The sequence below is a fragment of the Salvelinus fontinalis genome, chromosome 22 (assembly GCF_029448725.1).
Source record: "Salvelinus fontinalis isolate EN_2023a chromosome 22, ASM2944872v1, whole genome shotgun sequence".
Taxonomy (NCBI): domain Eukaryota; kingdom Metazoa; phylum Chordata; class Actinopteri; order Salmoniformes; family Salmonidae; genus Salvelinus; species Salvelinus fontinalis.
The window spans coordinates 35820987-35845757 of NC_074686.1; the positions used below are offsets into that span (position 1 = coordinate 35820987).

General features: G+C 41.5%; 1 protein-coding gene across 1 annotated transcript in view; it reads left to right on the forward strand.

Annotated features, from left to right (window-relative positions):
• The first annotated feature begins 11954 nt into the window (after window positions 1-11954).
• Window positions 11955-24771, forward strand: part of LOC129820257 (transmembrane protein 170B-like) — a 31031-nt gene continuing 18214 nt past the window's right edge. Inside the window, exon 1 of the mRNA XM_055877296.1 lies at window positions 11955-12504. Coding sequence (XP_055733271.1) covers window positions 12345-12504 — 160 coding nt within the window. The 5' untranslated portion in view covers window positions 11955-12344. The remainder of the gene's footprint in view (window positions 12505-24771) is intronic.

Here is a 24771-nt window from a genome sequence, read left to right on the forward strand (position 1 = left end):
TTTGATACACTGTTCACTGACCGACTGTCTTAGTTCTGCTTTGATGCACTGACCGACTGTCTCAGTTCTGCTTTGATGCACTGACCGACTGTCTTAGTTCTACTTTGATACACTGTTCACTGACCGACTGTCTCAGTTCTGCTTTGATGCACTGACCGACTGTCTTAGTTCTGCTTTGATACACTGTTCACTGACCGACTGTCTTAGTTCTGCTTTGATGCACTGACCGACTGTCTCAGTTCTGCTTTGATGCACTGACCGACTGTCTCAGTTCTGCTTTGATGCACTGACCGACTGTCTTAGTTCTGCTTTGACGCACTGACCGACTGTCTCAGTTCTGCTTTGACGCACTGACCGACTGTCTTAGTTCTACTTTGACGCACTGACCGACTGTCTCAGTTCTACTTTGATGCACTGACCGACTGTCTCAGTTCTACTTTGATGCACTGACCGACTGTCTCAGTTCTGCTTTGATGCACTGACCGACTGTCTCAGTTCTGCTTTGATGCACTGACCGACTGTCTCAGTTCTGCTTTGATGCACTGTTCACTGACCGACTGTCTCAGTTCTGCTTTGATGCACTGACCGACTGTCTCAGTTCTGCTTTGATGCACTGTTCACTGACCGACTGTCTCAGTTCTGCTTTGATGCACTGTTCACTGACCGACTGTCTCAGTTCTGCTTTGATGCACTGTTCACTGACCGACTGTCTCAGTTCTGCTTTGATGCACTGACCGACTGTCTCAGTTCTGCTTTGATGCACTGACCGACTGTCTCAGTTCTGCTTTGATGCACTGTTCACTGACCGACTGTCTCAGTTCTGCTTTGATGCACTGACCGACTGTCTCAGTTCTGCTTTGATGCACTGACCGACTGTCTCAGTTCTACTTTGATGTTTTGGCATCTATGCATCATTGATCTGTATCGTTGATGGTAGCCAACATAGAGGCTGTGAGGCTCGTGACTGGGCTTGTCCTGTAATTTAGATGTTATCTGTTGGCCATTGAGAGAAACAGAATATTACATCTAAGGGTATTCAATGGTTCGATCTCAAGCACCACCTGCGTTAAAATGATACAGTCCACTAACTCACATACAAATATTTTATTTTCTACGTGAACTTTACTGACATGATAGTGGCTTCGTCCCAAATTGCACCCTAATCCCTATGTATACTCTGGTAAAAAGTAGTGCACTATATAGGGAATAGGGTGCCATTTGAGATGCTGCTAGTGTCTGTATACACTGCAACTCATGTGAGACACTGTGTCCTCCTCCTGAATCTGCCTTTCCCCAGATCCTAGACGCTGATAGGCCGGATACGAGTTACGACTGGATGGCTTTGCCTTGGGCTAGCCAGGCTTATTTCGGGAGGATTGAGTCAAAAGGTGGAAACTTTCATGTTTCTGGGAAGTCCTGCCTCTAGCTGGATTACAATCCCCACATACCTTTAGCCTGGGGCCCCACTCCTTCCTCCTTCCTCCTACCACCAATCCCCTTTTTTGTAGGTCTAGCTAGTCTAAATTAAACTGAGTTCCTGCCTCTGTTTTGGGTTTACCAAGTGAACCATTAAATTAGATTATATCAGATTAAATCAAACCTAAGCTGTAAAAATGAATTCTCGAACATTCCATTTAAGATGTGTGCCACATCAGTCCATAATCATAAAACAATTTGGGTAGTAAAGTAATTCAATTTCAATCTTAAATGGCAGAGGCACAAAGAATGCAATGACCTTTATTCCTTTGACACTGATTGTGATTGACTTGTCAAGGTAACGCCTCCTGTAAAAAATCTCACGTGAACAATTCCCCCAATGACAGATTGACACACGTTGGGACATGAAAAGCCTCTCTGTACTCAGATAATTAATTCTATCCGATGCATGCCATAGTCTCAGGTCCTAGCACAACAAGCATAGTACCTAGGGATTTGTTTCCTTTCATTGGGGACATCAGAATGCCTGAAGCTGGACCTGGGAATGGAATTAAGGTTCCACACAGTGGACGGATGGTGTCAGCGGTGGGGGACTCTTTTTTTGATGTGAGCCCTCACAGGAACTGAATCCCGCTAATCATACACACACCCAGTATTCTACCAGCCACTGTCACTGAGCTGATCAACTTATCCACTTTACTGGAGTTGATCTGCCTTATCATTACATATAGGACAGAACATCATAGGTGGTCTTCCCACGGGATTTTTTTCCAGTGGATTGCAAGGATGAACCATTCGTAATCACATTGTAACCAACAGGGAATACACGTATGTAATGAAGAAACATCTACTGTACCTGTCTGAAACAGAGCCATAGATGTATATTAGATGAAGGGTTTTGATAGAGTGGGGGACAAATAAAGGGCAGGTCATGTGATTTTCCCAATGCATCCTGGGTCATCCTGGGGCCTAGAGTCTTTGGTCAGTGGCAGGTGTGGGTACAGATTCAAGCCAAGCGCTGGCTTCTTTGGAGCAGGTTTTCATACAGGAGCCAAAGAGAGTTCAGGTGGTACAGATCTGATTTGCTCCCTCAGTAAGACATAAAGTAGATCACCACATCAAACACTGTTCAACCTCGACCTGGGATTTACCGCGGGGAACTCATGGACAGCTGCCTTTGGAAATCATCAAAGGTGAGCAGCAGAGTCACATTGTTAGGGAGCCTGCTGTAGATGGCTAGCTGGCCGTTCTCCACACAAAGAAACTCCTGACTGAAAGAACTCCTTTTCTTTGTGTTCTCTTAGTCTATTCTCAGGTCTTTTTGTTCTGTCTAGCGATTTCCTTTTTTAACAATCACCACAGCAGTTGGCAAGACACAACAAACAGATCTAGGACCAGGCTAATGGCATAATGTCCTCCTTCCCCCAGTCACATAAAACAATCAACCAGTTCAATGTGTTGCTTGTTTTACCTTTCATTCGATTGATCAGGAAAGCAAATTAAAATGAGTGTACAGTACAGTACGTCTTGCGTTGATAGACGAAAAAAAACATCTCGTCTCTGAGTCCAAAATTACATCCTACTTCTACATAGTGCACTACTTTTGACCAGAGTCCTGTGAGACCTGGTCAAAACATAGGGATTTGGGACACAGATGTTGACTCATCCTCTTCAGAAGGTTGGTTCCAGTTAAGGTAACGTCCTGTGACAGGGATCCTAACCAGATGAAGCCTCTGCCGATGACTCACCTGTACAAAGGCCGTCTGCCTGGAGTGAAAGAAGGGGGGAAAAAGAGAGAGAGAGCACGAGAGAGAAAGAAAGAGAGAAGCATCAATATATGAATAGGTGAGTCGAAACAGGGAAGAGAGAGAGAGAGAGAGAGAGAGAGAGAGAGAGAGAGAGAGAGAGAGAGAGAGAAAGATGCACCATATATGAATAGGTGAGTGTGAGTGAAAGTGTTTTGGGGCGATGTCTCATCTTGCAGATTCAATTACACAGGAAAAACAAAGGGATTCACAATGGAAGAGATCAAAGGGACATCATATAAAAGTGTCCAGAATGCAGGTCTGTACAGCACCCGAGGCTGTGACTTTACAGGTTGGACCACAATCCCCCTGTTTCAGAACAAATCACACCGGAGAGTTTTTAAATGGGAAAGCCCCCTCTCAATCCTTTACAGTGGATAGATTTATTCAACAAGATAAGTCCTTTAATGGTGTACTATACATCTATAAGGCTTTTACTCAATGTGAACTCAAATTGTTCAGTGTTCCTAGTTTTGAGAATGTTGCATTGTTGTATAAGCCTACAGTACTTGTTATTGATGTGCTGCAATGTGCACAAACAAATAAAGAAAAGCAAAATAAAGTGTCTAAGTGTTTCTTCTGACCTCTTGGTGGAGTCACACAAAAAGCATAAAAGCAAGAATGGGATTGAATTGAAAGACTGTGGAAAACTACAGCAGGGAAATACAGGAACACTGGAGTGGGAGTCCCCCTGGTGGCTAAATATGTCAACAACAGGAGCTTGCAATTCAGCTACAAGGGAAGGGCTCTTTTTCCAAAAGAACATTTTACATTTTCATCTGGCAGTTGGCCTTTCAGGTCGGGACTCATTAAATATCGCCCTGACATATTTCTATGTGACCTTTGTTTTGTATTCATCCACAGCTTCATTAAATCCCATTTTATAAACAAGAACACGGGCTGGTCGTATTTGATATGCAAATTATCCTACAGATCAGATGAATTCTTCTGACCTTAAAAAATAAACATCAAAACATTATAATAATGAAGATGAGGAATATGCAATTTTATGATCAAGACTGTCCAACCAGGCAAGCACAACAAAGTACCAGTGCATTTGATCTGGACAAATCACAGACCAAATACTTTTTGGGGGGGGATTCAAATAGATCATATTAGATCATATGACTCATGTCCATTGAAGTTTTCACACCGTACAGAGATAGTTGGGTATCATATGTATGCAGGCAGACCAGTGGGAACGAGTCAAAGAGCTCTTTCATCCCACTAACGTGACCTAAACTGCCCAGAGGGTGGGTGTGGCTTAACCCCTCTGAATGGCCATCTCTTCATCTACAGACTATCACACCCCCGCATTACACTATCTAGTCTACACCCCACTTCAATTTACCTTACACGGGATCCTCCATTTCAGTTGACCTAAACACAGGACCCTCCATTTCAGTTGACCTAAACACAGGACACTCCAATTCAGTTGACCTAAACACAGGACACTCCAATTCAGTTGACCTAAACACAGGACACTCCATTTCAGTTGACCTAAACACAGGACACTCCATTTCAGTTGACCTAAACACAGGACACTCCATTTCAGTTGACCTAAACACAGGACACTCCATTTCAGTTGACCTAAACACAGGACCCTCCATTTCAGTTGACCTAAACACAGGACACTCCATTTCAGTTGACCTAAACACAGGACACTCCATTTCAGTTGACCTAAACACAGGACACTCCATTTCAGTTGACCTAAACACAGGACCCTCCATTTCAGTTGACCTAAACACAGGACACTCCATTTCAGTTGACCTAAACACAGGACACTCCATTTCAGTTGACCTAAACACAGGACCCTCCATTTCAGTTGACCTAAACACAGGACACTCCATTTCAGTTGACCTAAACACAGGACACTCCAATTCAGTTGACCTAAACACAGGACACTCCAATTCAGTTGACCTAAACACAGGACACTCCAATTCAGTTGACCTAAACACAGGACACTCCATTTCAGTTGACCTAAACACAGGACCCTCCATTTCAGTTGACCTAAACACAGGACACTCCATTTCAGTTGACCTAAACACAGGACCCTCCATTTCAGTTGACCTAAACACAGGACACTCCATTTCAGTTGACCTAAACACAGGACACTCCATTTCAGTTGACCGGTGGGATGGAGTAAAGACTTCCCTTCACTCCCAGCAATATACCACAGTTGAATTCCTCACAAATTGTTATGGAAGTCAGATACACACTGCAATCCAATTCTTATCTATTTCAATACCTGATATCACAGACCAGAACAACAGGGAAACCCGTCCTGTGATTCTTTATACCATTTTCCCATGAGCATGTCTGTAACGGGTTTCGTTGGTGGAAGGGGAGGAGGACCAAAATGCAGCGTGGTACGTATCCAAATCAAATCAAGTTTATTTTATATAGCCCTTCGTACATCAGCTAATATCCCGAAGTGCTGTACAGAAACCCAGCCTAAAACCCCAAACAGCAAGCAATGCAGGTGTAGAAGCACGGAAAAACTCCCTAGAAAGGCCAAAACCTAGGAAGAAACCTAGAGAGGAACCAGGCTATGAGGGGTGGCCTCATGTTAGCTAGTATCCATAATATCTTTTAATGAGAATGAATACAAAATACAAAAAGAACAAGAGAATCCAAATGAAAACCGAAACAGTCCCGAATGGTGCAAACACTGAAACGGAAAACAACTACCCACAACCCATAGTGGGAAAACAGGCTACCTAAGTATGATTCTCAATCAGAGACAACGATCGACACCTGCCTCTGATTGAGAACCATACTAGGCCAAACGCATAGAAATATGACATACAGAACAAAACATAGAAAAACAACATAGAATGCCCACCTCAACTCACGCCCTGACCAAACTAAAATAAAGACATAAACAAAGGAACTAAGGTCAGAACGTGACAATGTCCTTATTTCTATTACAGCATGTTGGATGACTCTCATTCATATTCCATTCACCCAGTTCAATGTAACATCGATAGGTTTTGGCTACTACAACTTTTCCCTGTCGTTTGTCCAACATCTGCGTACGAGAGTTTCTATTGAACAAATTCAGAAATGTGTATCCCCGTTTTGTTCCGTTTGCTTCCGTTTAAGATTTTTTTTTCAACAGAATCGTCGAAATGAATACACCCCTGATCACGCATAAACACAGTTAACTTTCATAGCAGACACGTTGTATTCCTTCTCGCATCTATGCGCTCTCCTCCTCTCACCTTTTCCCTTCGCTTGTGGACTTAAATGAACAACACATCAGCTGTATGTGACCAGGCGGAAAAAAACTTTCCAAGCCAAATTTCTACACACCGCCTACATCGTTGTCACCTCATTAGCTAAAGTAACATCATAGTCAGCATAGCTAATAGAACTATCACGCTAGTAAACCCGCTACAATCATGCAGTAACATTACAGTGTATAGTTAGTAAGCAGTTACACCGGGGGGCCCCAGTGGCAATACATTAGTAAAACCAAAAGCTTACCTTGACTTGGAAGAGTTCCAGTGTTCTGTTGGAAAGTCATACCCAGCTAGCTAACATAGCATCCCTCTGTTTGAGCAGGGTGTTTCAGTAGGCTAAACAAGCTAGCTGCATTTGCTAGCTAAGTAAGTGAAACTGAATGTGAAGAAAATGACAACATTTCTCTCTCTCTCTATTTCCCTCTCTCTCTCTCTCTCTCTCTATTTGGAAGAAATTAATTTGTTCAAAACTGTTCAACTACAAATTTTATGTTCTGCAGTGCTAGATTTCTGTAGCTTATGCTTTCAGTACTAGATTTATTCTCTGAACCTTTGATTGGGTGGACAACATGTCAGTTCATGCTGCAAGAGCTCTGATAGGTTAGAGGAGGTCCTCCGGAAGTTGTCATAATTAATGTGTAAGTCTATGGAAGGGGGTGAGAACAATGAGCCTCCTAGGTTTTGTATTGAAGTCAATGTACTCAGAGGAGGACGGAAACTAGCTGTCCTCCAGCTACATCATGGCGCTACCCTACAGAGTGCTGCTGAGGCTACTGTAGACTTTCATTGCAAAATAGTGTGTTTTAATCAATTATTTGGCGACGTGATTACATTTACTATAGTTTAAAAAGGATAACCTTTTAATGTTACAAAATTTTATTTTTCTGAAATTCACAGAGGAGGATGGTCCTCCCCTTCCCTTCCTCCTCTGAGGAGCCTCCACTGCGTGAGAGTAGTCTGGTATGATTTGTCTCGTAATGAGCCAAGTTCACAAAGGATAACTGTTGGGGGCAGATGATTGGTTTACAGTGCGGGATGAAAGACAACGCAGCTTCAAAGCAAAACCACCCAAACCTTCAACAAAGAAACTTAGGGTTCAAGAAGCCAAAATGTGTCCATAGAAGAGCTTTAACACAGTCACACTACAACTTCCTGCTAGTTGCACAGCTTTATGGATCTGTGTGTGGTCAGAGTAGAGCTTCAAAGAGTGAAACGATCAAACCTAGAAGGTAAACGTCTCTTTATTGTAAAAACAATATATTTTGCTATGATGCCAAGGCTGTTTGGAATTTAGACTGTAGACCAGGTCAAGTGTTAGTATATCAAAGTTTGCACCTGTTCGTTTCTAAAAGAAATCTAACTTATTAAAAGGCAGAGCAAAAGACACAAGATAAGGAATCACATCTTGAGAATCAGATCAAGTGTAAAAAGTAAAGATGTATGTTTTCATCTTTATTGTATTCTGAAAATAACAGGTGCAAAGGCTTAGTAAGTATAGCCCTAAGTGATCCTCTTTTGATTGACACAGCATTCCATCTCCCAAATCATATTCAGGTCGTTCACCTCCCTGCGCATTCCTGACATGATGTTGAAGGTATCCTCCTGACATGATGTTGAAGGTATACTCCTGACATAGTGTTGAAGGTATACTCCTGACATAATGTTGAAGGTATATACTCCTGACATAATGTTGAAGGTATCCTCCTGACATGATGTTGAAGGTATACTCCTGACATAATGTTGAAGGTATCCTCCTGACATAATGTTGAAGGTATACTCCTGACATAATGTTGAAGGTATACTCCTGACATAATGTTGAAGGTATACTCCTGACATAATGTTGAAGGTATATACTCCTGACATAATGTTGAAGGTATACTCCTGACATAATGTTGAAGGTATACTCCTGACATAATGTTGAAGGTATATACTCCTGACATAATGTTGAAGGTATATACTCCTGACATAATGTTGAAGGTATACTCCTGACATAATGTTGAAGGTATACTCCTGACATAATGTTGAAGGTATCCTCCTGACATAATGTTGAAGGTATATACTCCTGACATAATTTTGAAGGTATACTCCTGACATAATGTTGAAGGTATATACTCCTGACATAATTTTGAAGGTATACTTCTGACATAATGTTGAAGGTATCCTCCTGACATAATGTTGAAGGTATATACTCCTGACATAATGTTGAAGGTATACTCCTGACATAATGTTGAAGGTATACTCCTGACATAATGTTGAAGGTATATACTCCTGACATAATGTTGAAGATATACTCCTGACATAATGTTGAAGGTATACTCCTGACATAGTGTTGAAGGTATACTCCTGACATAGTGTTGAAGGTATACTCCTGACATAATGTTGAAGGTATATACTCCTGACATAATGTTGAAGATATACTCCTGACATAATGTTGAAGGTATACTCCTGACATAATGTTGAAGGTATACTCCTGACATAATGTTGAAGGTATACTCCTGACATAATGTTGAAGATTTACTCCTGACATAATGTTGAAGGTATACTCCTGACATAATGTTGAAGGTATACTCTTGACATAATGTTGAAGGTATACTCCTGACATAATGTTGAAGGTATACTCCTGACATAATGTTGAAGGTATACTCCTGACATAATGTTGAAGGTATACTCCTGACATAATGTTGAAGGTATACTCCTGACATAATGTTGAAGATTTACTCCTGACATAATGTTGAAGGTATACTCCTGACATAATGTTGAAGGTATACTCCTGACATAATGTTGAAGGTATACTCCTGACATAATGTTGATGGTATCCTCCTGACATAATGTTGAAGGTATATACTCCTGACATAATGTTGAAGGTATACTCCTGACATAATGTTGAAGGTATACTCCTGACATAATGTTGAAGGTATACTCCTGACATAATGTTGAATATATCCTCCTGACATAATGTTGAAGGTATATACTCCTGACATAATGTTGAAGGTATACTCCTGACATAATGTTGAAGGTATATACTCCTGACATAATGTTGAAGGTATACTCCTGACATAATGTTGAAGGTATATACTCCTGACATAATGTTGAAGGTATACTCCTGACATAATGTTGAAGGTATACTCCTGACATAATGTTGAAGGTATATACTCCTGACATAATGTTGAAGGTATATACTCCTGACATAATGTTGAAGGTATATACTCCTGACATAATGTTGAAGGTATATACTCCTGACATAATGTTGAAGGTATACTCCTGACATAATGTTGAAGGTATACTCCTGACATAATGTTGAAGGTATATACTCCTGACATAATGTTGAAGGTATACTCCTGACATAATGTTGAAGGTATATACTCCTGACATAATGTTGAAGGTATATACTCCTGACATAATGTTGAAGGTATACTCCTGACATACTGTTGAAGGTATACTCCTGACATAATGTTGAAGGTATATACTCCTGACATAATGTTGAAGGTATACTCCTGACATAATGTTGAAGGTATATACTCCTGACATAATGTTGAAGGTATACTCCTGACATACTGTTGAAGGTATACTCCTGACATAATGATGAAGGTATATACTCCTGACATAATGTTGAAGGTATACTCCTGACATAATGTTGAAGGTATATACTCCTGACATAATGTTGAAGGTATACTCCTGACATAATGTTGAAGGTATATACTCCTGACATAATGTTGAAGGTATACTCCTGACATAATGTTGAAGGTATATACTCCTGACATAATGTTGAAGGTATCCTCCTGACATAATGTTGAAGATTTACTCCTCAGATGTCAGATGCTGCTTCTTCATTTTGAGACCTTTTGAACTGGTACAGTATCTGAAAATACTGCTTACTTAGAAATTTGTTCCAGATCATTCCGAGATCCTAACACCTCTCTCTCTCGCTCTACCTCTACCTACACCTCTCTACACCTCTCTCTCTCTCTCTCTCTACCTCTCTCTCTCTCTCTACCTCTCTCTACCTCTCTCTCTATCTCTCTCTTTCTCTCTCTCTCTCTACCTCTCTCTCTCTCTCTACCTCTCTCTACCTCTCTCTCTATCTCTCTCTTTCTCTCTCTCTCTCTACCTCTCTCTACCCCTCTCTCTCTCTCTCTCCTTCTCTCTGTCTCAGTTTGTCTTCTATCTTTCTCTATCTCTGTTTGTCTCTTCATCTCTGTCTCTTTCTGTCTTTGTCTCTCTCTCTTTCACAACCACCAGACTATGAAATTGAAGTACAGTGTAAATGACGCTGTCCTAAAATTAGCATTTCTTTGCAGTGTTTAATGTGTTGATGCTGAATCATGCAAATGAAAGTTATACTGTGTCATTGGCCTAGTTCTATAGAAGTTTGTTCTTACAAACAAACCCCGACAGAAATGTAACCATTTTCTCTGGTAATGACTGTAGACCAAGTTATCTAAGATAACATAGAAAGAAAAGCAAAGAAATTTTACATTGCTGCATTATGCATTCAATATATGTTAAATAGCCATTAAAAATCCAATAATGCTTATAAATTAAATATATATAAATATATATATACAGAACCAGTGAAAAGTTTGGACACACCTACTCATTCAAGGGTTTTTCTTTATTTTGACTATTTTCTACATTGTAGAATAATAGTGAAGACATCAAAACTATAAAATAGCACAATCAAGAAGTAACCAAAAAAGTGTTATATAAATACATTTTAGATTTTACATTCTTCAAAGTAGCCACCCTTTGCTTTGATGACAGCTTTGCACACTCTTGGCAATCTCTCAACCAACTTCATGAGGTAATCACCTGGAATGCATTTCAATGAACAGGTGTGCCTTGTTAAAAGTTAATTTGTGGAATTTCTTTCCTTCTTAATGCATTTGAGCCAATCAGTTGTGTTGTGACAAGGTATGGGTGGTATACAGAAGATAGCCATATTTGGTAAAAGACCAAGTCCATATTATGGCAAAAACAGCTCAAATAAGCAAAGAGAAACGAATAAATGCTTCACAGAGTTCAAGTAACAGACACATCTCAACAGCAACTGTTCAGAGGAGATCGTGAATCAGTAGGGTTGAATCTTTCAGACTTCTCATCTGCCTTGAAAGCAGAAATCATTGTTTCTGGAATGTTAGTTTATACATCTCTCTCTGATAATTTCCAGAACGATGATCTTAATATTGACTCAGATGGTGGTAATAGAGAATATGATCTGCTGAATATGATATCTCTTATTGATATTACGCACCTACACTTTTATCAGGCGTTTTAGGATTGACTCAACTGGGAGCAAATCAGCACCATGGACAGTACCGGCAACGATGAGACGTCACAGACAACGCCCTGCAATACAAAAACGCATCATTCTTTTCATAGTAAATATATGCAGCATACTACAGCCAATAGTCCCCTCAATGATTTTCACAATTTTACCGCTCAATTACGCCCACATGTGCCACATGATTACGCACGTTTTCAGCGTAAACACTACTGTACTGATTACTCATCTTTTGTTTACCATTCATAAAGGGCTACAATATCCTAACGGTAACTCGTAGGTTTAGCGTGCACTCCACTTTAACCGGTGACGGGCCCTTTAAGGGTTATGTAGAGAGACGGGCTGATGTAGGACCACACCTCCGTGTGCGCTATGCTCTCTCGCGCTGCCATCCCATCCTCATCATGGCCTCCAAAAATCCGCCGCTGCGTCCGAGAACGAGCACGAGTAGACTAGCCGTTGGCCCTTTCCTTCCCCGCGCTGAAATGAACAGCGTCAAGCCGAAACAGAGGCACCGGTAGAGGGGTGCGCGCCGGGGGATAAAGCCTCCGAGCTCATGCCACCCCGGTCTCCTCGATGTCTTCGTCAAAAGCCACGTACAGCCATTTGACAAAGAGGGGTGCGAACCCCGACCGCGGCGGCGACAGAAGCATGAACAGGGATTTTTCTGTCAACCTATCAGTGGAACAAGTGCTGAGCCTCTGGGTGCAAGGCACGACGCTGCAACATTTCACAGGTAGGCAATGTCACATTATTACTGTACAGTGTACAGCCATGTTGTGCATTTGGCATCGTTTCAACCGTTGTGTGTAGAGTCTGGCTCGCTTCACCCAATTGCCAGTGTTGTATGCTACACACATGTAGTGCTGGCACATATCTACTAACCTACTGTAGGCTACGGACATCAGGGCGACATGGACAGCTGTGCGCGTCCATTTGTAAAGGGAGAGCATCCACAGCACGAAATATCTACCGGGAACTGGTAACTGACCAGAGGTGTTTCGCCTGTCGGTCTCCATACTTTATAGCCTACCAGTAGCCTGCCTTGGTTTGCAGGACGCATCCGCCTGTCAATGGTAGACCTATCACCAGAATAACATCTGGCAATGTGTAACAGAAATTGTGTGATAAATGTAATTTCACTCCCATATAAATGATGCCATGCTTGGAATCATCAAATGAATAACAATCTGTTATAGCGGTTATTTAATCTCTATGGTGTGTGAATGCACTTGGCACTGTGACGTGTTCAGTCGAGTTATGATCTGCAATTTGTGACATCCTCTCCAACTCTTGAATAGGCTGTATTTGTATTTACATTTATTATGGATCCCCATTACTCTTCCTGGGGTCCAGCAAAATGAAGGCAGTTATACAATTTTAAAAACATTACAATACATTTACAACAGATTTCACAATAAATTAAGTATTTGCCCTCAGGCCCCTACTCTACTACCACATGTCTACAACACAAAATCCATGTGTACGTGTGTATAGTGCGTATGTTATTGTGTGTGTGTATAGTGCGTATGTTATTGTGTGTGTGTGTATAGTGCGTATGTTATCGTGTGTGCGTATGTGTCTGTGCTTGTGTTTGTGTTGCTTCACAGTCCCCGCTGTTCCATAAGGTGTATATTTATATTTTATTTTATTTTACTGCTTGTATGAGTTACTTGATGTGGAGTAGAGTTCCATGTAGTCAAGGCTCTATGTAGACTGTGTGCCTCCCATAGTATTTTCTGTACTTGGGGACTGTGAAGAGACCTCTGGTGGTCTGTCTTGTGGGGTATGTATGGGTGTCTGAGCTGTGTGCTAGTAGTTTAGACAGACAGCTCGGTGCATTCAGGTTGTCAACACTTCTTACAAAAACAAGTAGTGATGAAGTCACTCTCTCCTCCACTTTGAGCCATGAGGGATTGACATGCATATTATTAATGTTAGCTTTCTGTGTACATTCAAGGGCCAGCCGTGCTGCCCTTTCCTGAGCCATTTGCAATTTTCCTAAGTCCCTCTTTGTGGCACCTGACCACACGACTGAACAGTAGTCTAGGGGTGACAAAACTAGCGCCTGTAGGATCTGCCTTGTTGATAGTGCTGTTAAGAAGGCAGAGCAGCGCTTTATTATGGACAGACTTCTCCCCATCTTAGCTACTGTTGTATCAATATGTTTTGACCATGACAGTTTACAATCCATGGTTACTCCAAGCAGTTTAGTCACCTCAACTTGCTAAATTCTCACATTATTCATTACAAGATTTAGGCTTTAGTGAATGATTTGTTCCAAATACAATGCTTTTAGTTTAGAAATATTTAGGACTAACTTATTCCTTGCCACCCATTCTGAAACTAACTGCAGCTCTTTGTTAAGTGTTGCAGTCATTTTGGTTGCTGTAGTAGCTGACGTGTATAGTGTTGAGTCATCCGCATACATAGACATAGGCATGTCGTTAGCAAAGATTGAAAAAGTAAGGGGCCTAGACAGCTGCCCTGGGGAATTCCTGCTTCTAACTTGATTATGTTGGAGAGACTTCCATTAAAGAACACCCTCTGTGTTCTGTTATACAGGGAACTCTTTATCCACGACATAGCAGGGGATGTAAAGCCATAACACATTCGTTTTTCCAGCAGCAGACTATGACAGGTAGCCTAGTGGTTAGAGTGTTGGACTAGTAACTGAAAGGTTGCAAGATCGAATCCCCGAGCTGACAAGGTAAACATCTGTTGTTCTGCCCCTGAGCAAGGCAGCTAACCCACTGTTCCTAGGCTGTCATTGAAAATAAGAATTTGTTCTTGGCTGACTTGCCTAGTTAAATAAAGTTAAAATAAATAAAAAACATTGATTATTTCAAAAGCTGCACTGAAGTCTACCAAACAGCCCTCACAATCTTTTTATTATCAATCAATTATCTTCAGTCATTTCTGTAAGTGCTGTGCTTGTTGAATGTCCTTCCCTATAAGCGTGCTGAAAATCTGTTGTCAATTTGTTTACTATTAGTATTGTTTCTGGCCAAAGACCATTTTTCCCCAAAGTTTACAAATGGCTGGTAACAGGCTGATTGTTCGGCTATTTGAGCCCGTAAAGGGGGCTTTACTATTCTTAGGTAGCTGTCTGGGATGTTCTAGAGAGATATGGTTCATCCATATGTGGGTAATGAAGACCTAGATGTTGTATCCTCTCTATTCTGCACAGTGCACAGCAGTGTTAACTTCTAAATTACTGTGCGTTTTTCTTGAACGGAAAACAGTCATGATATTGAGAAGCAACACAGTCTAGAAGAGACAACTTGAGTGACAGTGTCACAGATTATGATTAAACAGCGGGCTATAAGTAGTCATTACAATTAGGCCTACTTCTCTCTCTCTCTGCCTGCCTTTCTGCCTGCCTTTCTGCCTGCCTTTCTGCCTGCTTTTCTGCCTGCCTTTCTGCCTGTCTGTCTCGCTCGCTGTCGCTCTCTCCTCTCCTCTTCCTCTCTCTCATCTCTCTCTGCCTCCCCTTACTCTTTTTCTGCCTCTCCCTCGCTACCTCTCTCTCAAATGAGGCTTGTACATAATGAAATATGATATAATTTTGTTAGTGCTTTGGTCATTGTATTCAGGGTATTTATTTTAAATGGGGGGGGAATGGGGACGGACAACCTCTCCCTCAACGTGATCAAGACAAAGGAAATTATTGTGGACTACAGGAAAAGGAGGACAGAGCACGCCCCCATTCTCATCGATGGGGCTGCAGTGGAGCAGTTTGAGAGCTTCAAGTTCCTTGGCGTCCACCTCACCAACAAACTAGAATGGTCCAAACACACCATGACAGTCGTGAAGCGGCACGACAAAACCTATTCCCCCTCAGCACACTGAAAAGATTTGGCATTGGTCCTCAGATACTCAAAAGGTTCTACAGCTGCACTATCGAGAGCATCCTGACTGGTTGCATCACTGCCTGGTATGGCAACTGCTCGGCCTCCGACCGCAAGGCACTACAGTGTAAAGGTTGAACGATTTATGATTTTTCAACGCCGATACTGATTATTGGAGGTCCAAAAAAAGCCGATACTGATACTGATTATTGGAGGACCAAAAAAAGCCTATACCGATTAATCGGACGATTTTTAAATATATATTTGTAATAATGACAATTACAACAATAGTGAATGAACAATGAACACTTTTATTTTAACTTCATATAATACATAAATAAAATCTATTTAGTCTCAAATAAATAATGAAACATGTTCAATTTGGTTTAAATAATGGAAAAACACAGTGTTGGAGAAGAAAGTAAAAGTGCAATATGTGCCATGTAAAAAAGCTAACGTTTAAGTTCCTTGCTCAGAACATGTGAACATATGAAAGCTGGTGGTTCAATATTCCCAGTTCTTCAATATTCCCAGTTAAGAAGTTTTAGGTTGTAGTATTTATAGGAATTATGACGCGTCGACTATTTTTCTCTATACCATTTGTATTTCATATACCTTTGACTATTGGATGTTCTTATAGGCACTTTAGTATTGCCAGCCTAATCTCAGGAGTTGATAGGCTTGAAGTCATAAACAGCGCTGTGATTCAATCATTGCTAAGAGCTGCTGGCAAACGCAGTAAAGATTGAATGAATGCTTACGAGCCTGCTGCTGCCTACCACCGCTCAGTCAGACTGCTATATCAAATCATAGACTCAATTATAATATAATAAACAGAAAAACGAGCCTTTGGTTTTTAATAAGGTCAAATCCAGAAACTAGTATTTCGAAAACAAAACGTTTATTCTTTCATTGAAATACAGAACCATTCCGTATTTTATCGAATGGGTGGTAACCTAAATATTGCTGTTACATTGCACAACCTTCAATGTTATGTCATAATTATGTAAAATTCTGGCAAATTAGTTCACAGTTCGTAACGAGTCAGGCGGCCCAAACTGCTGCATATACCCCGACTCTGCTTGCACTGAACGCAAGAGAAGTGACACAATTTCCCTAGTTAATATTGCCTGCTAACATGAATTTATTTTAACTAAATATGCAGGTTAAAAAATGTACTTCTGTCTATTGATTTTAAGAAAAGCAATGCGCTTTTGTTAAATCATCACCCGTTTGGCGAAGTTGAAGTAGGCTGTGATTCGATGATACATTAACAGGCATTGATTATATGCAACGCAGGACAAGCTAGTTAACCTTTCTCGCCCAGGAGTTCCGCTAGCGGAACACCCACAACATTCCGCTGAAAAGGCAGCGCACGAAAACAAAAAATATTTTTTAGGAATATATAACTTTCACACATTAACAAGTCCAATACAGCAAATGAAAGATAAACATCTTGTGAATCCAGCCAACTTGTCTGATTTTTTTAATGTTTTACAGCGAAAACACAACATATATTTATGTTAGCTCACCACCAAATCCAAAAAAGGACAGACATTTTTTCACAGCAAAGGTAGCTTTCACAAAACCCACAAATAGAGATAAAATTAATCACTAACCTTTGAACATCTTCATCAGATGAGTCATATAACATCATGTTACACAATACACTTATGTTTTGTTCGATAATGTGCATATATATATATATAAAAAAAATCTCAGTTTACATTAGCGTGTTACGTGCAGTAATGTTTTGATTCCAAAACATCCGTTGATTTTGCAGAAATAATCATAATAAACATTGATAAAAGATGCAAGTGTTATTCACATAATTAAAGATAATGTCACGTTCCTGACCTGTTTTCTCTTGTTTTGTATTTATTTAGTATGGTCAGGGAGTGAGTTGGGTGGGTTGTCTATGTGTTGTTTTCTATGTTGGGGTTTTGTGCGTTCGGCCTGGTATGATTCTCAATCAGAGGCAGCTGTCAATCGTTGTCCCTGATTGAGAATCATACTTAGAAAGCCGGGGTTCACGTGTGTGTTTGTGGGTGTTTGTATTTCGTGTCAGTGTTCGTGCCACACGGGACTGTCTTTCGGTTTGATTCGCTTTTGTTATTTTGTTTCGTGTAGTGTTCAGTTTATTGTTAATAAATCATGGACACTCTCCACTCTGCGTCTTGGTCCGATCCCTACACCTCCTCTTCAGACGAAGAGGAGGAAATCAGCCGTAACAGATAAACTTATCCTCTATGCAACCGCTGTGTCAGATTTCCAAAAAAACTTTACGGAAAAAGAATAATCTGAGAACGGCGCTCAGAGCACAATCCAGCCAAAGAAATAGTCGCCATTTTGGCGTCAACAGAAGCTACAAAAACACTATAAATATGCACTTACCTTCGAATAACTTCATCAGAAGGCACTCCCAGGATTCCCAGTTCGACAATAAATGACTGATTTATTCCATAAAGCCCATCATTTAGCCACTTGTTGTTAGCATGTTCAGCCCAGTAATCCATTTTCATGACGCACGAGCAATCCCTCCAGACAAAAACTCAAAAAGTTCCGTTACAGGTCGTAGAAACAAGTCAAATGATGTGTGCAATCCATATTTAGTATGTGTTTTACATTAATCATCAATAAGGATCCAACCGGAGAATTTCATTGTCTGAAGAAAGAGCATTGGAACGAGAGCACTCTCTCTCGTGAGCGCGCACAATGAGACTGAGAATTTCACTCAGTAAAATAGCTCCTATGAGCCCCTCATTTATAGTAGAATCATATAACCAAAATCTAAAGACGGTGACATCTAGTGGAAGCCCTAGGAAGTGTTTGCTCATAACTAAAATGGGTATCATTTGGCACTGTTTTGAAAATCGAGTTCTCACTTTCTGTTGGGATGTCTTCTCAGGTTTTTGTCTGCCATATGAGTTCTGTTCTACTTACAGACATTCAAACAGTTTTAGAAACTGCAGAGTATTTTCTATACAATAGTAATAATAATATGCATGTATTACCTTCTGGGACAGAGTAGGAGTAAATTCCGTTTGGGCACGCACTTCTTTCAAAGTGGAAATGCTGCCCCCCTGTCCAGAACAGGTTTTAACCTAGTAATATCATCAACCATGTGTAGTTAACTAGTGATTATGTGAAGATTGATTGTTTTTTATAAGATCAGTTTCATGCTAGCTAGCAATTTACCTTGGCTCCTTGCAAGGTCCTTTTGACGCTGCACCCACGTAACAGGTGGTCAGCCTGCCGCGCAGTTTCCTTGTGGATTGCAATGAAATCGTCCATAATTGGCGTTCAAAAAGGCCGATTACCGATTGTTATGAAAACTCGACCTCTACTACAGAGTGTAGTGCGAACGGCCCAGTACATCACTGGGGCCAAGCTTCCTGCCATCCAGGACCTCTATACCAGGCGGTGTCAGAGGAAGGCCCTGAACATTTTCAAAGACTCCAGCCACCCTAGTCATAGACTGTTTTCTCTGCTACCGCACGGCAAGCGGAACCTAAGTCTAGATACAAGAGGCTTCTAAACAGCTTCTACCCCCAAGCCATAAGACTCCTGAACATCTAGTCAAATGACTAGCCAGACTATTCACATTGCCCCCCCCCCCTCCCCTCTCCACACCACTGCCACTCTCTGTTGTCATCTATGCATAGTCACTTTAATTAACTCGACCTACATGTACATACTACCTCAACTAACCGGTGCCCCCGTACATTAACTCTGTACCGGCACCCCCCTGTATATATTGTTATTTTTTACTGCTCCTCTTTAATTACTTGTTACTTTTATCTCTTATTCTTATCTATATTTTTTGAAACTGCACTGTCGGTTAGGGGCTCGTAAGTAAGCATTTCACTATAAGGTCTGTTGCATGCCTGTTGTATTCGGCGCATGTGACTAATAAAATTGGATTTGATTTGAAATGCCTAAATGTTGAGAGATTACAATAGGCCTAACCTAAGAATGAACGGGGCAGTGGAACAACACGCAGTACAATGTCAAAACAAGATCTCTCAAGATCTCTCGTGACTGAAATTCATTTTTTTTGCCGTGCAAAGAGGATGATGGATATATAGGTATCATGGCTGCCATGGAGATTTATGAGAGCAAGCCCAAGCAGACTTCCTGCTGAGGAACAGGAAGTAAAAACAAGACCTGGCCTGTATCTCATGGCTCTCTGTTACCTTCATATAGTACTGCTTTTGAAAGGATGCCACACGTGGCCATAATCACGCTGACTCGGCAGGGAAGTGACTCGCGTGCACACATCTATGGTTAATCACGCTGACTCGGCAGGGAAGTGACTCGCATGCACACATCTATGGTTAATCACGCTGACTCGGCAGGGAAATGACTCGCATGGACACATCTATGATTAATCACGCTGACTCGGCAGGGAAATGACTCGCATGGACACATCTATGATTAATCACGCTGACTCGGCAGGGAAGTGACTCGCATGCACACATCTATGGTTAATCACGCTGACTCGGCAGGGAAGTGACTCGCATGGACACATCTATGGTTAATCACGCTGACTTCGCAGGGAAGTGACTCGCTTGCACACATCTATGGTTAATCACGCTGACTCGGCAGGGAAGTGACTCCCAGGCACACATCTATGGTTAATCACGCTGACTCGGCAGGGAAGTGACTCCCAGGCACACATCTATGGTTAATCACGCTGACTCGGCAGGGAAGTGACTCCCAGGCACACATCTATGGTTAATCACGCTGACTCGGCAGGGAAGTGACTCGCTTGCACACATCTATGGTTAATCACGCTGACTCGGCAGGGAAGTGACTCCCAGGCACACATCTATGGTTAATCACGCTGACTTCGCAGGGAAGTGACTCGCTTGCACACATCTATGGTTAATCACGCTGACTCGGCAGGGAAATGACTCGCGTGCACACATCTATGGTTAATCACGCTGACTCGGCAGGGAAGTGACTCGCATGCACACATCTATGGTTAATCACGCTGACTCGGCAGGGAAATGACTCGCGTGCACACATCTATGGTTAATCACGCTGACTCGGCAGGGAAGTGACTCGCATGCACACATCTATGGTTAATCACGCTGACTCGGCAGGGAAGTGACTCGCATGCACAAGTATTGCAGAAGTAAAGTTGCTGTAGTGAGGGAACCGAGGAGTGACACCCAGTATCACATTCCTGGTCAGATGAGAAACAAGATGGTGAAGCTTAGAGGAGTTCTGAATGTAGACTACTCGTGTTATGATAGACATCGCCCTTATACTAGTAGTGTCGCCCACAGACGGACTCTAGTACTTTAACAAATGAGATTTCCTGTGGACGTGTTCTTCTGCGTCCTACCAGCAATTTCACTTCCCATTTTCTTCTCTATTCTCAACAAAGCACAAAAACATGCATTCTTCTATTTTTTCCATTTTAAAATGTTGAAAAGACTGCGTCCAGCAAATTGATATGCTCTGATTGACAAGGTTATTGATGACACCGTTAAAGCACATTGAATGTTTGTCAATTCTCAGTTATCCTTTGTGTTCTCATTTTATCATTGTCACGTTCCTGACCTATTTCTGTTAGTTTGTTGTATGTGTTAGTTGGTCAGGACGTGAGTTTGGGTGGGCATTCTATGTTTTCTGTTTCTATGTTGGTTTAAGGGTTGCCTGGTATGGCTCTTAATTAGAGGCAGGTGTTTGGCGTTCCTCTAATTGAGAGTCATATTTAGGTAGGTTGTTTCACAGTGTTCGTTGTGGGTGGTTGTCTCCTGTGTCAGTGTTTGTCGCACCATACGGGACTGTTCGGTTTGTTTTTGTACATCGTCATTTTGTGTAGTCTATTTTCCCTGTTCGTGCGTTCTTCGTGTTTTATGTAAGTTCCATGTCCAGGTCTGTCTATTCCATTTTGTTAATCATTCAAGTGTATTTCGTTTCGTGTTTTTTCCGTCTTGTTAATTAAAATTATGTATTCACAACCCGCTGCGCCTTGGTCGAATCACTACTCCTCCTTTTCGGTTGAAGAGGAGGAGGACTACCGTTACAATCATGCTCGCTCCCTTGTTCACATGTTATTACATGCTATTACAGTGCTGACAACTTTGATGCGTCTGACAGTACTGCATCTTGTCGTAATGTGACTATCATTAAATGTGAAGACTGTTATATTATCAAATCAATTCTTTATGTGTAATTATTCATACGTGATTAAACTAATCATGTAAACTTTAATGAACTAGGAAGTCGGGGAACCACGGGACAATGTTTAAAGAGTCTCTATTTCCTGAATTAACTCTTCAGATATTTTCATATCTTACAGTCTTCTATTAATGTATTGTTACCTCATCAGTGTCCTCTATTAATGTATTATTACCTCATCAGTCTCATTCCTGAATGTCGCAAACACTTGGATATCTGTACGAACCAAAACATCATAAATCATGATTCAGCGATATACAAATTGGCTTAATTATTTATTTACTAACTAAATAACAAATTACAGAATTACATAAACACACACACACACACACACACACACACACACACACACACACACACACACACACAGTAGGTCATACATTGGTAACTAACATGACACAAAGAAAAGTCCCTAGTGGACGAAACTGATATGACAGCTAGGTAGACCGAGGAAAGGGGTGGGGACAGTTCAAGAGCGGGAAACTCAGAGTGGACCCATGTACATACAGTTGACTACACTCATGGAAATGTTAATTCTTTGAACATGCACAGTCGCTAATTCGAAAATACATTGCAATTGACATATTTATGAGTGTATGCCTTTGTTGTTTCTCGCTGTGGTCGCCAATCCATCTGCTGGATAGTTAGTCTACAGAAAGTCTCTGGTTTGTCCACCAGAGATCAAAGTCTTTCGTAGTTGTAGCTTGTTATAATGGATAAGTCATAGTACCATTCGGTCGTTTGAATGGATGCGTTTACCAGACTAAAGTACTTAAACAGCTGCAGACTGAATAATCGGTCTTTCGTTTGTAGATTTCACAACCATTTCAGCGTGGGGATGAGCCCCACGTTCTCTGGTCTTGTCCATCGGGAGAGTTGTAGTTGAAACCATTTTGCAACATCCAGCTCACACCTTAGTCTTCTTGGTCTATAGAATGGTAGCCATTTCAACGTGGGGACCCCGTCCCTGCGTTCTCTTGACTAAATGTACATTTTGTCATGAGTCCTTTTATTAACTCTGTGGAAAGGGGGCGTTCCATGACGTTTGGGTATAATGTCTGTGCTCACGGGGGCGTGGCCACTGACTGAGCATAAATTACTATAAAAAACGATTCTAATTTAGAAGACTAACATCACATTATCTTTCCAAAAGTATTCTTATACTTATTAATCATTTATTTTATACAACATTTCGATGCAAACCCCATCATTGAGAAGTGTATACAAATACAGAAACAGTAATGTGTTGTCTCGTGTCCTTCATGAGGTCACCAAATGAAACAAACTCGACATGACTGTTCCCTTAAGTGTCCGCGGGTCACTCCAAGTGTTTGGAATACAGAAATACTGTTCAATTATTCAACCTTTTGATGTCAGAGTTTGGCCAAGTGTCTCTCTGTGTTCCACAGTCACATTCCAATCTAAATACTACAGAGCCCAGAAGCAGAGTATTTTATGACCGCCATAAAGCTGTGGAGGGTAAAGGGGCCTATGACCCCCCCCGGGCAGTCATAACAATCTCTACTATACTCTCATACAGCACAGTCTTTCATATCTGACTAGCCTGTAGCAGTGGTGGTATTACTCCGGGGTTCATCTCTCTCCTCCTCTCTCCCCACACAGCAGGAGATAGGACTATAGCAGTGGGTGAACCCAGCTCTCAGCTCCCTTGTGGCCCTCTCCCTCTGTTCTCCTCTATCCCGTTTAGCTCTGTCCCATCGGTCCCTCGGGGCCCCCATACAGCTACAGCTGCCTGGCTGTCTGTGCCTTTTGTAATCAAAGCTCCACAGGCCAAACATTTTCACCGCTAATCAGTGGAATGGGAACATAATGCCTTTCCCTGTAACACGGATCCATAATTAACCATTTATTAAGCATTTTATAAAGTGTGTGTTTACCATTTATGAATTAATAATTACTCCCACATTAATAAACCATTTACTAATCATTAGTAAAGCATTTTTGTGGTCTCTAATCAAAAGTGAGTGCTATTTATACTTTCTAAGTGTCTTGAGTGAGCGGTGTAATTTGCCACAACAAGATGGGTATGCCGTTGGTAGACATTCCAGCAGTACCTGGTGATAGAACCAACACACAACACAGGTTGTTTAAGGAACTAAATATACATGTCTGAATAACTAGCTTACTAACATTACACATGTGGGAGTCATGTTTAATACATGGTGAGCAAACCGTTTATAAATGCCTTATAAACGGTTTATTATTAATAAAGTGTTCCCCTTGTCTGTTTAATGCATGGTGAGCAAACCGTTTAATAAATGCCTTATAAACGGTTTAATAAATGCCTTATAAACGGTTTAATAAATGCCTTATAAACGGTTTAATAAATGCCTTATAAACGGTTTATTATTAATAAAGTGTTCCCCTTTTCTGTTTAATGCTTGTGTTGGCATGCCAGGCCAGCCGGGACCCACCGTATGTTGTAAAAGCTGCTGACAGCGGCCCACAGGTCCCTGGTAGGGGATTAGTGGTGTAACAGACATTAATAATCCTACATTCTGCTGACATGGGGGGGTTGCATGCCTGAAGATGACACAGCACTTGTACTACTACAGACAACCTTGACTCCTCGACAACCCCTCATAGCCACACACACACACACACACACACACACACACACACACACACACACACACACACACACACACACACACACACTCACACTCACACTCACACTCACACTCACACTCACACTCACACTCACACACACACATTCCCATGCAGAGAGTGGTGCTGCTAAGGTTCTGTGTCCCAGTGGCGTGACAGAGCAGCGGTGTGTGGTTGGCCAGCAGAGGCTCAGCTAGCGCCATCCTGTGGACTGTGTGGAATCCTAACGGAGGTGGCTGGCGGTGGCGTGGCTCTCTGGGTCCGGTATGGCCCTTCTCTCTCCTCTCTATCCTTCCATCTCTCTCTCTTTCTGCATCTCTCTCTTTCTG